This window comes from Atta colombica, unplaced genomic scaffold (assembly GCF_001594045.1).
Source record: "Atta colombica isolate Treedump-2 unplaced genomic scaffold, Acol1.0 scaffold105, whole genome shotgun sequence".
Taxonomy (NCBI): Eukaryota; Metazoa; Arthropoda; class Insecta; order Hymenoptera; family Formicidae; genus Atta; species Atta colombica.
The window spans coordinates 4,889,106-4,902,865 of NW_017259190.1; the positions used below are offsets into that span (position 1 = coordinate 4,889,106).

Genomic DNA, 13,760 nt, shown 5'->3' on the forward strand with positions numbered 1-13,760 from the left:
TAACCACTAGAAAGCTGTTTTTAATTAATTTAACTCGAGGTAGAGAGGTTTGAGTGCCTCTTTCTATCAGGGATGCCTTTAAACAACCTGCGGCGGTTCTCAGGACTCTGTTCGACCGACCTCGAGCGACGGCAATGGTAGACCAACCCTTTCGCGATTCACATATAAACCAATTATTAAATTGTCGTCTCCGACAATCCACAGAATTATAAAGTAATATACGTTAAATCTTTTATTACAAAAATATTGTATTTTTACATTTGTGCGTATAATTGGTTGAAAACTCTGACGTAAATTCTTTTAGTTCCTCCTAATAAAAAATAAGATAGAACTTTTCTCTTATTATAATGGAAATTGAGAATTAAAATTTAAAAAATATAAGGATAAAGTAAGCTTATAATTATCATAAATAGTAAAACAACAAATAGTAATCATGTGGAGTTAGTAATAAATTGTAATGAAATGACATCAAATTTATTAGAGTCAATAGTATCTACAATAATGAGACTTTTATTTGATTTATCTTTTTTTTCGACTCTAATAAATTTAATACACATTAAGTTTCATTAGATATTACATATTACAATTGTTCATTTATCAATCTTGATTTTATTCTAGTTGTTTGAGTATTAAAATTTTAATTTCCATTTTATTGCTCGATAAAAACATTGTTTTAAATAGAACAATGCTTATAATTACAAATATGTATTCGTGCAGTATCATATCATATAGTATTAAACATATGCATATATATGTATAAATAATTAAACTTGGAATTACAAGATCAACAATAGAAATTATACGGTACTAAATCAATCAAGAGAAAATTTTTTTGGATTTTTTATTAACAATGGCGACAACTAAGATTTAAATATAATCGAATTGAGATTGCAGCAGTTACTCAACACTTAATTTTAGATATAAAGTTGTGAATAATAATAAATGTATGTATTATCAAAAGAAAATACGTAAAATGATAAATAGCGTTGTCAAGTGACATCTCGTGCGAATTGATACGAATCACGTCACAAAAATCAACACCGAGTTCTTCTTTTCACTGTCTTGCTTGACTTGTCGCGACGAAAATTGACTTACAATTTTTAAGTTATCAGAGTTTCATACATTCTATACGTTTTGAATTTTCCAGAATTTTTCATGAATTCCTTATTTCTAGTTATTATCGCATCGAATCGATTTTCGATTGATCGCTCGCAACAAATTATAATTACAATTATTGGTTAAAAAATTTCATTTACATATTTATATTCAACTCAATTTTGGCAAAAATATAGCTACAGATCCTTAATAGTGGGCAAATATGAGTCTCCAATTTGCGCTTTCGATTTAATATGCTTGAATACAATAAAACATATGAATTATATTAAAATTATATTTACTATTCAAAGGTGTTTTAAAAAAGAAAAAAACATGTAATTGTAAATTATAATCGCTTGTGAGATTACAAGATCTCATTATACTTTATAAATGTAAAATATAAATTATTGAAATAAAATGCAAAAGATTTATATATATAATTCTGTGTAACGTTCATATGATTTACGTATAAATTGTCATATAATTATAAATTGCATGAATATAAATGATATATTTATTACAACTTGCATAAATTGTGAAAAAACCGATTTTCTCAATAAAATTGTCAAAAATAGATTTTTTTATACGAAACTTTATACTTAATATTTGATTTATGTACATATTTTTACAATATCTTGAAATGATAGTAAACATTAAATAAAATTTGAATTAATATAAATATTAAATACATTAAAACAATATTAACTTTACATATATTTAAAAACACACACACACACACACACACACACACACACACACACATATGTATAAAAATTTAATAATAGAGAATTAGTATCTAACAATTACTATATATTATCTTTAACTTAAAGTAAAACAAAATTGCGAATTTCTTCAACAAATTTGCTTACGTATACTCGTTTTTTTGCTTTTGTATAGAACTTTGCGTAATAAAAGTGTATCCTTAATTCAGCTTTTATGCGAAGGTTGAGTTGCTATTCCCATTTATTTTCCTTGGAGACCTGGTATTGCTAAGTGTGCTCTTTGTTCCTTTGTCCGGTAGTTTAAAACTTTGCTTTGCTTTGACGCAATAATTATTCACGATCTAACTATTTGAAAAATTATCAACCTTTATATTAAATTACTTCCTAATTTTCTCGGACCTTCAATGACCTTTAATATTCTAACTTAAAATTTATTTTGCATTTAATAAATTACTTATTATTGTAATTGCTTTACTTAGTTTATTTGATTAAATGAATTAGCAGAAATTGTATTTCAAAACAAAAAGAATGTGGTAAATTAATTCGTGTTGAAATCTAATCAAAACTAGCCAACAAAAATCTTTTTATAAAAGATAAAACTTCTAAAATTGTTTATTTTTTTATATATTCGTTATTTTTATTATTTTTTCTTTCATTTTTAAAATTATCATGTCTTTTTTCTTTCTTCTTTTTTTCTTTGATATTATGTTACTCTTTCTCCGTTTTTTTTCTCATTTCTTCCTTTACTTGTATTTTTCTTTTTCTACATTCTTTTTTCAATATTTTCATTTTTCTTATTTTTTTTATCTGTTTGTTCTATTATTAATACATTTAAAAAAGATACTTATCCGTCTTATTATACATATAGGGACAACAAAATATACATACATATATATATCCATGTGTGAAAGAAACTATTGAAAATAAATGGAAAATAAATTCCATCTTGGAAATTTTTCAGGACTGTACAAAATATTGGTAGTATCTTCTAATTGACATAGTTCTGCTTATTACTGTGGAAAAGTAGAAGAAGATTCTTCTTTGCTTTAATCGGTCCAGAACAATAACTGTTTCTTAATTACTTAATTATTTAGAACTTTCAACAGAACTTTCTTTGCGAAATTGTATGTTTAAAAAAATGTTTAGAATATAATGTAATAAAAATGTTCAATTTGGTTGGGATTGACATATACTGCATCAATTTGATAGTTTATATTATTTTGTAATTGCATATTATGCAAAATTTCATCTCTCCGAATATAAATATTATTGATAAACGTCGAAGTAAAAATTGTAAAGTTAAGTATAATGTCAAAATAATGTTGTAAAAAAATTATATTTAAATGAAAGAATCACGATTATATTAGGTGTAGTAAAAAGAAATCCATTATTTTGCATGAAATTGAATGGAAAAATAATGGATTTCTTTTTACTACATCTTATATAAATTGATGTATTCCAATGAACCATGTTATAAATTTAAACAGGTAAATACGATAAATTCGACCTCGATATGACAATATGACATATAATTTAGTCCATTTCAGAATGGTTGGATATCGATGCCCAGCATCGTTAATTCAATATTATTGTAAAATCATAGCATACGAGCGCGCGTGCGAATGTAACCAGCTTTATGGATTTCTTCCCTCTGTTCTTTGCTATATAACTGAATCATTAAAGCCTTCCCCTTTGCGAGACTTTACATATTATTCATTGTCAGTATCGGATCTTTTTTGGTTATCACGATAAACTTTGTCTTTCGTATATAAAAAATTATTATTTGCTTTTGCCGAAAAGCAATTGTTTAATTACATTAATTTCATCATGAAATTATATTTATTTCGCCTTGTCATTATCCAATTATCAATCATTTTCTCTATCTTCATTTTAATCTGTTTTCATTAAAATGAAACATTCTTAATTTTGAAATAAAATAATATTTAATATAAAATTTTATTATTACGTTAATGGATAACATTTTTGTTAAAACTTTTTCTAACGTCTCTTATTTAAAAAAGCTTACAAATTATCAGTTACAGTAAATAATGATAGATATTTTCACATTAATTTGAAATTTTTTAAATAAAAAGAATTATTTTACATGTTAAAAAAATGTTTTGATAATATGTCGATAAAAAATATTGTACTATGCAAGCACATTTGTTAATTGACATTCTGTATAGAATGAAGTTTCAGCAAAATCGAAATTAAAAAAATTTTTTTTCTTAACTTTCGATCTTTCGCTACATTTCTTATCTTGTTTATTCTAGTCTTCTATGTATCGACGTCACGTTTTTGTCGAATAAACTTGAAGAATCATGATAAGATGTGATCAAATGGTTCTATAGCGAGTTAGTGTCAGCTGTGTATTCACGCAAGATCACATATCGGGAACAGATCAGTCTGGACAGATACAGCTTTCATACTCAAGGAGAAAACAAACAATGTTTCTAAGCTAACATTTTAATTAAAATCGATATTTCCAGAGTTTTCACAGCTCTCTCTCTCTCTCTCTCTTTCTCTCTCTCTCTCTCTCTCTCTCTCTCTCTCTCTCTCTCTCTCTCTCTTTCTCCTTCCTCTTTATTATAATTCATATCATCTCCCCAATTTACACATATACAATATTCTATTCGATTTTTAGAAACTTCATTAAATGAAGAACAAATCGCATGATTAATCATTTTGATTGTTTCCGTTGTTAGCAAAGTAATCTAAAATAATAATATAAAATAATAATAATATCAATAACTTGATTTTGGGGAAATTTTCCGTTATAATTTAAAACAGTTTAAAAGGTGATATATTACATTATTTAATATCAAATTATTTTATGTCATTTAAGTATACACGTTGTAATAATTAAAATTATGTTTACGATTATATAAAACATTATAAAATTAAAAAGTAATTTATCAGCTTTAAAATCTGTATTTACTCAACTTCAATTTTGCTAAAATATTAAAAAATCGCGCTCACGAGATCAATAAAAGTCTACCGTTTAATTGTAAGAGATCAGTCTCAAACGAAGAAGATTTGAATTGCTTTCACTTGATTGGTTGGAGGTAGAATTAAATTAAAACTTCGTATTGTTGTCTCATCAAGTCTTGATCGTCGTTATCAGCCTTAATTTTCTGTTTTCAATTGCTGACTCGTCGAAAGAAGAGAACAAAAGAAGAAAAGAACTTTTGTATTTTAGTATCACATCATACTATCCCTTCTTTCTTCTTTTTTTATTATATTTTTCCTCATTCCGTAGATTTCTATTTTCAGATGTCCATCATGGCTAAATAAGTGTTAAAAAATATGTGAGAGTCGTAAAACGATCTACTTTAAAGTTAAAGGTTAATGATAAAAATGTGAAAACTTATTGATATAAAAAAATGTATGTATCTATACAGCGCAGAAGATTGAAGCAATATTGCTGCAATGTTGCAATATTACTGATGATGAATGTAACATTGCAGAGATATTACGGAAATGTAAATTAATAATATAGCCTGTAATATTCCAGAAACATTGCCAAACTGTATAATTATTATTACAATAAGAATAATATAAAAATATAATAATTTCTTACAATATTTATGTACAGTTTTTTAGTTTTTAGCAGCCATTTTTATGATATAATAATTAATCCGTTTTTATATTCAAATAAAAAATGTATTAATCTATTATTTAACGGTCATTTCATTAGTTAAATTTTATATTTATTTTAAGTATGAAATCAAAAGATTGTATAACTTCGATTTTGAATACAATACAATCAAATACAATGTATTATTATCGGATAAAACGACAATCAATTAAGCTACTAAAAACGATTTATCGAAATATTAATTATGTGATTGATGATGTATTTACGCCAATGCTTCCAGATCAAAAACGAGAGTGGAGGAGATACACGCGCAGGAATAAACCAGCATTCGAACTTTATCGATAAATTTTATATTATCGTTTTTTAATTGATTTCAATTGACTCGAACTAGCTTCGAATTAAAAAGAATCACTGTAATTAATAACTTAATCCATGATTAATTTATCAAGCGACTGTAATATTATGTTAATGTAGGTAATATTTGCGGTTTGCTCGGAGCACACATGTACATTTTTTTTTATCCTTGTAAAAAAATTTCAGAAATCCTTCAGAATTAATATTACTTAATTATTATTATTTATTGGAATATTTTATGGTTTTATCATAAAAAGTGATTTTTGGAAAGCAATTACACATATCATTAGAAATGCGATTGGTTAAAAAAAATTAAAGTTAGTGAGATATATGTATATATACAGAAAATTTTCATTTTAGAGTTCTTTGTAAAAAATTTATCTAAATATATTCCATTGCAATGTTATTGGAACGTTTCATTGCAATATTACAAAAAGTGAATATCTAACATTATTGGATTCATGCAGCAATAATTTAGCAACGTTTCGCAACCATCATGCAATTTGCAATGTTTCAATGAAATAACTTTGCAATCTTTCTGTGCTATATGGGTAATTTAATTTTTCATTACTTGCAAAAAATCGTCAAATCTTGCAAGTATGTTATAATCTATTTAAATAGAAAAAATTTTAATTAGAAGAACAAAAAAAATACAATATATTTCTGAACAAGCAAGAATAGAGAAAATCGGCATCTATAAACATAAGAGAGCGGAGTTTATATTAAACTAACAAGCGCATGTGGTTCATCAACTTTTTATTTTTAGAATGAAATTTATTTAGTAGAAAATTCATTATTAAATCAGATGCGTATAGTTATTGCAAGAAAAGATTTGTGAAATTGTCAAATTTTATTGAGGTTAGTTTTTAAACTTTGTTTTATTATATAAAAATAATAATATTTGGTAATAAAGTCTGCATGTGGTGATAAAGTAAGGTCGTATTGATAGAAAAATATATTATTTATTTAATTGTAAAGACTAGATTTATTCATAAAACCACAAGGCGTGCAAGTCGTAATATGAAATACTCAGAGTATTTCTAATACGAGAGCATCTAAACTAAATATTCTAAATGATTCAATATCCCAAAGTGTACTGTCGAATGATATGTGTGATATAAATGATATTTCATTTTTATCGCAATTCGAAACATATTAAGAATAAGAACTGATTGTTTAAATAGGATCCATTGTAATTGTCAAAACCGATTAATTTTTTTTTCAAATGTTGATTATATATAATTAAACTAATACTTATATATAATTAAATTTATATGTAATTGAACAATGTTACACGATTTAATTTCGCAGATGTAGTTTTATTAAAATTTCCAAAAATACTGATGATACATAACTTCCGCTTAGTTAACAGATTATGATTTTGTTACAATACAGTTCAACTCTGTCAATTTAATCCAAGTTTATCAGTAAGTCAGCTGAATTAGGATTGCTAGTCAATTTAACTCGTGATATTACTGCGATAGTTTATTGAATTAGCGTTTTAAGATCGAAAAATCATTTTGGTGCGCGTTTCTAAGAATTATGTACATAGTATATAAATTCACACAAGAATCATGCAAGCATTTAAGATCCAGCTAGACCGTTTAAGACTTTGATTATAGTTTATGACTATAGCTTGTCCTAATTTTATTTTTATCGGACAATCAAATATATTATTTACAAGATGTATATATTATATATATTATATATATTATATACAAAAAACATTTTTCTCACAACTTGGTGATTTTTCAGTGATTTTCTTTCTGATGCGGATGTATTAATTAGGCTTCTCTACAGACATTATTTGTAAATAAAGTTCGAGATAGAATACTTGGATATATTGCTAGACGGATAGATGGATACGTAGGGATAGATGAAAGTATTGAAAAAGTGTTTTCATCTGTTCTAATTATAAACTTTGTAAAGAGATGTGTACTTACGAGTATTATCGTAAGGTATTCCGTTAAGCTCGTCGAAGCAGGGAATAGTAGCCAAGGTACCGGAAATCGTCCGGGGCCAGCACAGTATGGTGTCCCAGCTCACTTCGCATTCTTGCTGTTCTTGTTTCTGCTTTTCATGTTCTTGTTCACGTTCGAGACATTTGTGTTGTTCAGCACTGAAAGACTCGTTCAGTTCATTAATATAGTTCAAAGCATTCAACACGTAATTGCGACCGACTAGCAGCTTTGTGCCGTTTGTGAGAAACCAGGCCATGTCCGATCACTGCATTGACCTCTCTTAGCGTTATTCTTCTTATTGAGCTATCTCGATTCGAGGAAACAAATGTATCTAGAAAACAGAAAAAAGAATTCCTCTAAAATTCTGCAATGTAATACCTTAAAGTTTATTTGAGTTTAAAAGTAAAATTTAGATGCATAATAAAAAGATGGCAATTGGCAAAATATTTTTTCAAAGATCATCAATTTCTATAGATATACTCAGCTAACGCTAGTCATTCTCATGAAAAATTCAAACATTTTTATTTCAAATGTGTCAAATATTCTGGAATAGTAAAAAAATTTTCACAGAATATTTACATATCAACGTAATGTTCAGAATAATATACATATTAATACTTATTAATTGTATGTATCGCGAAAATCACTCACCCACGAGCAGTACGCATCTCTGTCGACGAAGATGCATTAACTCGTAAGTAAGAATCATCTGGGAAAGAATATAAAGAGCGCAGCAATTTGCTTGTGAAGCTCCCAAAGTTGAATGTTTTTAACAATACAATTTTGTTTATAAACTTATTCAAGGATCACCTGGAATTTCTAGGAAAATCTTGCAAAATATAAAACTTTCTCTGAATATGTAACAATGTATGGAATTTTTAACGATATTTGAATGTAATTGCTTTTCTGTAAACATTTTGGAATATTCTGAAATACCTGTAAAATGTTATTTTAAGATTTTGTAAATATTTCATTATTTTAGGAACATTTTGTAAATGTTTCAAGAATATTTCTTATAGCGTTAACTAGAGAGATACTGTTTTATTATTTATCATGGATCTTCGGAACTTGATATAGGTATATATATATGTACTCGTTGAACGTGTACAAAAAAGCTTCCGCACAAAATGCGTCTCGAATGTGATCCAATAGTTCTTGTGCAATGTCAGTCAAAAATATGTATGTCATGTATATAATTCTATATCTTAAATCTATTTGTCTCACACTTTTCTCTCTCTCTCTCTCTCTCTCTCTCTCTCTCTCTCTTAAGATTATCTCTCTTTAGATTATCAATATGAGGCAATCTAAGTTTTTATCGCCCTAAATAATTTGATGCAAAATATAAAATATATTTGTTTTTATAAATTTTTGTTAGTATAATATAAGTATATAATAAATTTTTGTTAGTATAATATAAGTATAAACATATCAATTTCATTCTTTAATTTTCAAATTTCGCTAAAATCAATTTCATTTCTAATTTATTAATAGGAAAAAATTTCATTTGCCTATATCTCATTTGCTTACAAGCATTTTTGCGCACAAATATAAAGTTAAGAAATAAAAATATATTTACAGATTGATTGTCTACAAGCACTATTCTCTACTTTGTAAATATAAATTATTTATGCGCAAAAGTGCAAGTAGGCAATCGAGCTGTAAGTTGGAAATGAGTTATAAGCAAATGATGTTGTAGGCAATCGATTTATACGCAAAAGGAGCCCTCTCTACTACAATAGTAGTAAATTTGAAAGAGATTATAAAGAAATAAGACATATTTCTATTGGATAAATTTACTGAAAATTCGTTGAATAATAAACTCATGAAACAAGTGCGTCTAATTCTAAACTGAGATATGTTCTGTTTAATTAGCGAATTAACTTTTAATTAAAAGGATTACATAGCTCATTAACGTTTCGATACTATCCTTATCCTCGTCGCGTCGCGTCAGTTGCAAATTTTGTGGTTCTGCATTGATTTATTGGTATAAATACGTTAAATACAAGGCATTTTTATCCGCCCATGTGCTTAATCTTCGAAAGATAAACCGAGAGCTAAAGTATTTTCTTCTTCCCGACATGTAATTATTTCCATCGCGTCGATCATGAAGAGTAAAATTCTTCCGCGAGGAATACACTTCTTGAGAAAGAAAAGGTTGTAATATGAGATTCCTGAGACAAATTTTATGAAAATTTTTCAAAATATTTGAGAATTTTAAAAATAATTGAAAATAACGACGCTAGCCGTCATATATTTTCTATTTTCACCTTTCATTCGTTTAAAGATTATTGAATTGAAGATTATTGTGTTGGGTAGAATATCGCGACTTGACTTCCTCAGCAATTTCTCAATACGCTTTGAAGTACGAGATCCGTACTTGGATCGACTGTCATACGGTTACGATCATCCATCACGAAGCTCTTGGTCCACGAAGATGCCACTTCGGAACTATTAGACGAAGCTCTTGGATACTTGAAATCGATAATATCGATAGTTACAATAGTTTCCCAGGAACGCAAAAATCATTGTGATGGAAGCTGCGATAATTCGCATTCTCCTATTATTTGGAAAATATCTCTCACTTGTAGATTCTTGAACATTGTAATTTTGCAAGAGGACAAATAACACCTACAACGATCGAATATTCCGAGCTGGTTATTAAACGCGATCGCGCGATTGTCGCTTAATACTGTTGCCTTTGTTATAAATCATCGTAATTAATTATAAACGTTTACAATGAAATATAATAAAAACACGCAATAATATAATTATGATATTTATAATATAACTTATTGTTTGTTTGTCAAAAGTGGAATTTATTCAGTTTCTTTTTTTTACATATGACATTGTAACTGTTACACTGTTCACAATGCACTGATGATTTGCACAAACTATAATTTCATGAGACATATCTTTACATCTTTAGGGATTAACCGACGGAATCAGCAAATTAATATAAATATATTGTAAAAAATTTACAAACGATCGAGTTTTAATTTATGAAAGCTTTTGACAAGATCTCGAGAGAATTTTGTTTATAAGTACTAAACGAATCAATATCGAAGTTTCATTCGTTCACAGTTTTATTTGTTTATCCTTTCTTTATTATCTTTGTTCTTTAATCTTTTCCTATCATATTATAGAATTACGTAGGAAATGCGAGAACACATCATATTTAGAAACATACATACAAACATACACATGCGTTCATTTAAACTGTACATATTTGTAATATTAAATATCTTTCTCGATAAAATTGAATCGATCGCTTTAACTAAATATGTATTTCCATTTTTCCTTTGCTTCTTCGAAAAATATTTAAAAAATACATTAAATAAAAAAGAAAAACATAAAAACAAAAAGAAAAGTTAAACGTTAACAATAATAGTGACATAAAATTGATTAAATCATAAATTTTTTTGTTTTGATTCTTGCTTTTTCTTTCTTCACTTTAATACCTTCTTAAAGTACGTCGCTTAGAGAAATTACAAAAAATCGATCGTTTTTCTGAATGTAAATTATGTAAATTTATCTGTGTAAATGTAGTTGAAGTATATAAATTTGCTTTCAAAGAAACTATATTTGCAATGTATATTCTCTTGTTGCAAGATTGTCTGTAGATCTTGCAATTTTATCCTTGACACATGCATGTTCCTTCTTAAGATAGTTGTATCACTTTTTTTCAGATCTGTTTGGATACTATACTAATATAGCGAATATTAACCCACCACAGGCAAATGTTAATTATAAAGCCTAAGGAAGATTGCAATCTTTCTAAAGCTTTATAATATATGCCTGGTTACCTTTAAAAATTATGCGTATATATTAGAGAATATCATTATCTTCAAATAGTAAAAGCTTTAAACAAATCTTAAGAAAAATCATTTTTAAATAATGTTTGCGATACAACAAACGATACACTTACTCTGCCGCGTCTCTGTGGCTTTCATAATCTTCGCGAAGGACGTGTTACTTATTGTTAATACTCTGAGAATGAGTTCCGGAGCGCTAATTTAAAAAAGCGATCACTTATCACAGGGTACTCAACGAAGAGATTTATCAGCAATTTAATCATTTCGATATTGTTGACCCTCAAGTTATAATAAATGCGTATGAGAGCGCGAATTCTCTCATTGCCCAGCTAAGAGCGAAGAGAAACAGATTATAACGCAAACACGATGATGTATTGTGAACCATTCGCAAAGATGATCGCGCTTCATTATATTACACTAAGTATATCAGACCAATGATTGCTAAAAAATTAATCCTTTATAATTAACGTTTTAAAGGGATAATTAGTCGACGTAGTTGTATCACACGTATTACAACATGAACGCATTATAATATTGCTATACTATGGCATAGATTTTATTGTGTAAATTATACTTTATGCTATAGAATCTCACCGGCTATTTTTTGCGAGGATAAATATTACGTTATATTTTACCACATACGCACAATACGCCATGTATTTTATATTATACATTTAAGCATAATTCTTTCCTCGAAGCGAATCTTTCTAATATTGTATCGTCGTCTATCTATCAATTATAACACGCGACTACCAGTCTCTAATATAATTCCGCACGTGTTTCGGAACAAATAGCCACTACTGATCACCTTTGTTGCTTGCAGTTGCTTAGTGCGTCAACACCGACAGCACCGTGACGCGTCGAGAAGTCGGTTTTGCAGTGCTTTCGCGCAGTACAATAGTCAGATTAGTTGGCACAATTATAATTTTTATAATTCATTAATCTTGCGTTGTATTCACTTATTTTTCTTTAATTTATATTTTTAAACAGGTCTTTATTTTTAATCGCTTAAAAAGCCGAAAGTTGTAGGAGCTTTGATAGTTTTTTAAAGATCGACTTGATGAAACTCAAAGAACTAGACAGCGTCTAGTTTAAATAGATGCACATTTAGTGAGGGATATGTTTTCTAGATGTTGTGTAGTCTAATTCATTTCAATACTATTTATAAATATTAAATCTGACACAATTATATCAATTAATATAGTTTTACAAGTTCTATAAATTATAGGTGTTACAATATTAATGATGAATGAGATAAATTAGAGGGATATACATACATGTAAAGCATGCGACGTATAAGAATCTTGTAGAAGACTGAATTTCGCGGGTAATATAATTTCTTTTTAATATTATTTGCAAAGTATTAATATACATAAAATATAATTGTACCAATTCCAGGAAAGAATGTTACGTGCGCGGTCGTTCTGATATGGATTTTCTAGGCCCGCGCAGCCTAGAGCCGATGATGACGACTGGGCTACTACAGGCTACAGGATCGAGTACAGGACAAGGAATGAGTATACGGATGAGCATGCGCCATTCTGTTCGTCGAGAATTCTCTCCATCGTATACCTTCGGAGGTGAGAAATGATTATAGAATCAACATCGAATCGATGTCGATTCGACGTCGAAATCATCAAATCGACATCGGATCGATCGATGTCGATTTGATAATTTCAATGCTACTTCTCACTGGGATACGCATTGTATGCGCGTGATCATCAACAACGGGGGTTGCTAGATATTGCCAGAATCGTCACCTGCCTTATCGGGGAGGCGTGCAGTAGATAAAAAAGATTTCTATTTAGAAGTGTCCCGTCAAAATCTGCAATTTTATCGGAAAAATTCGCAACTTAATTGTTTATACTTTTTATACGTAGAATCTGCTCCTTCCTAATAATATCAGAATAATCAATAACAAAATAATTTACAAAATATAAAGGTATAAAAAAAATTAAATATGAAAAGAAAGCATTGAGAGAAAAGAAAAACGTGAAAGAATTGCTATCTTTTGATAAGAATTTAGGATCATTATTATTCAATCGCAACATAATAATTTCTATTCAAATGGAAGACTCCAAACTCAAATATTATATATTAATTTATATGTCTCGAGAAATAGTATTCAATGAAATTTTGATAGGAGGATATATATATCTTTAAAACATATCTACAGATAGGCTCATTTTTTTATAAGTAATATATATATATATATATA

The 13,760-nt window shown here is 27.9% G+C and overlaps 1 protein-coding gene across 1 annotated transcript in view; it reads right to left on the bottom strand.

The window, feature by feature from the left end:
- LOC108689327 (diuretic hormone receptor-like) overlaps positions 1-13,760 on the bottom strand; it is a 51,156-nt gene that overhangs the window by 30,490 nt on the left and 6,906 nt on the right. Inside the window, exon 3 of the mRNA XM_018196065.1 lies at positions 7,713-8,061. Coding sequence (XP_018051554.1) covers positions 7,713-7,986 — 274 coding nt within the window. The 5' untranslated portion in view covers positions 7,987-8,061. The remainder of the gene's footprint in view (positions 1-7,712; positions 8,062-13,760) is intronic.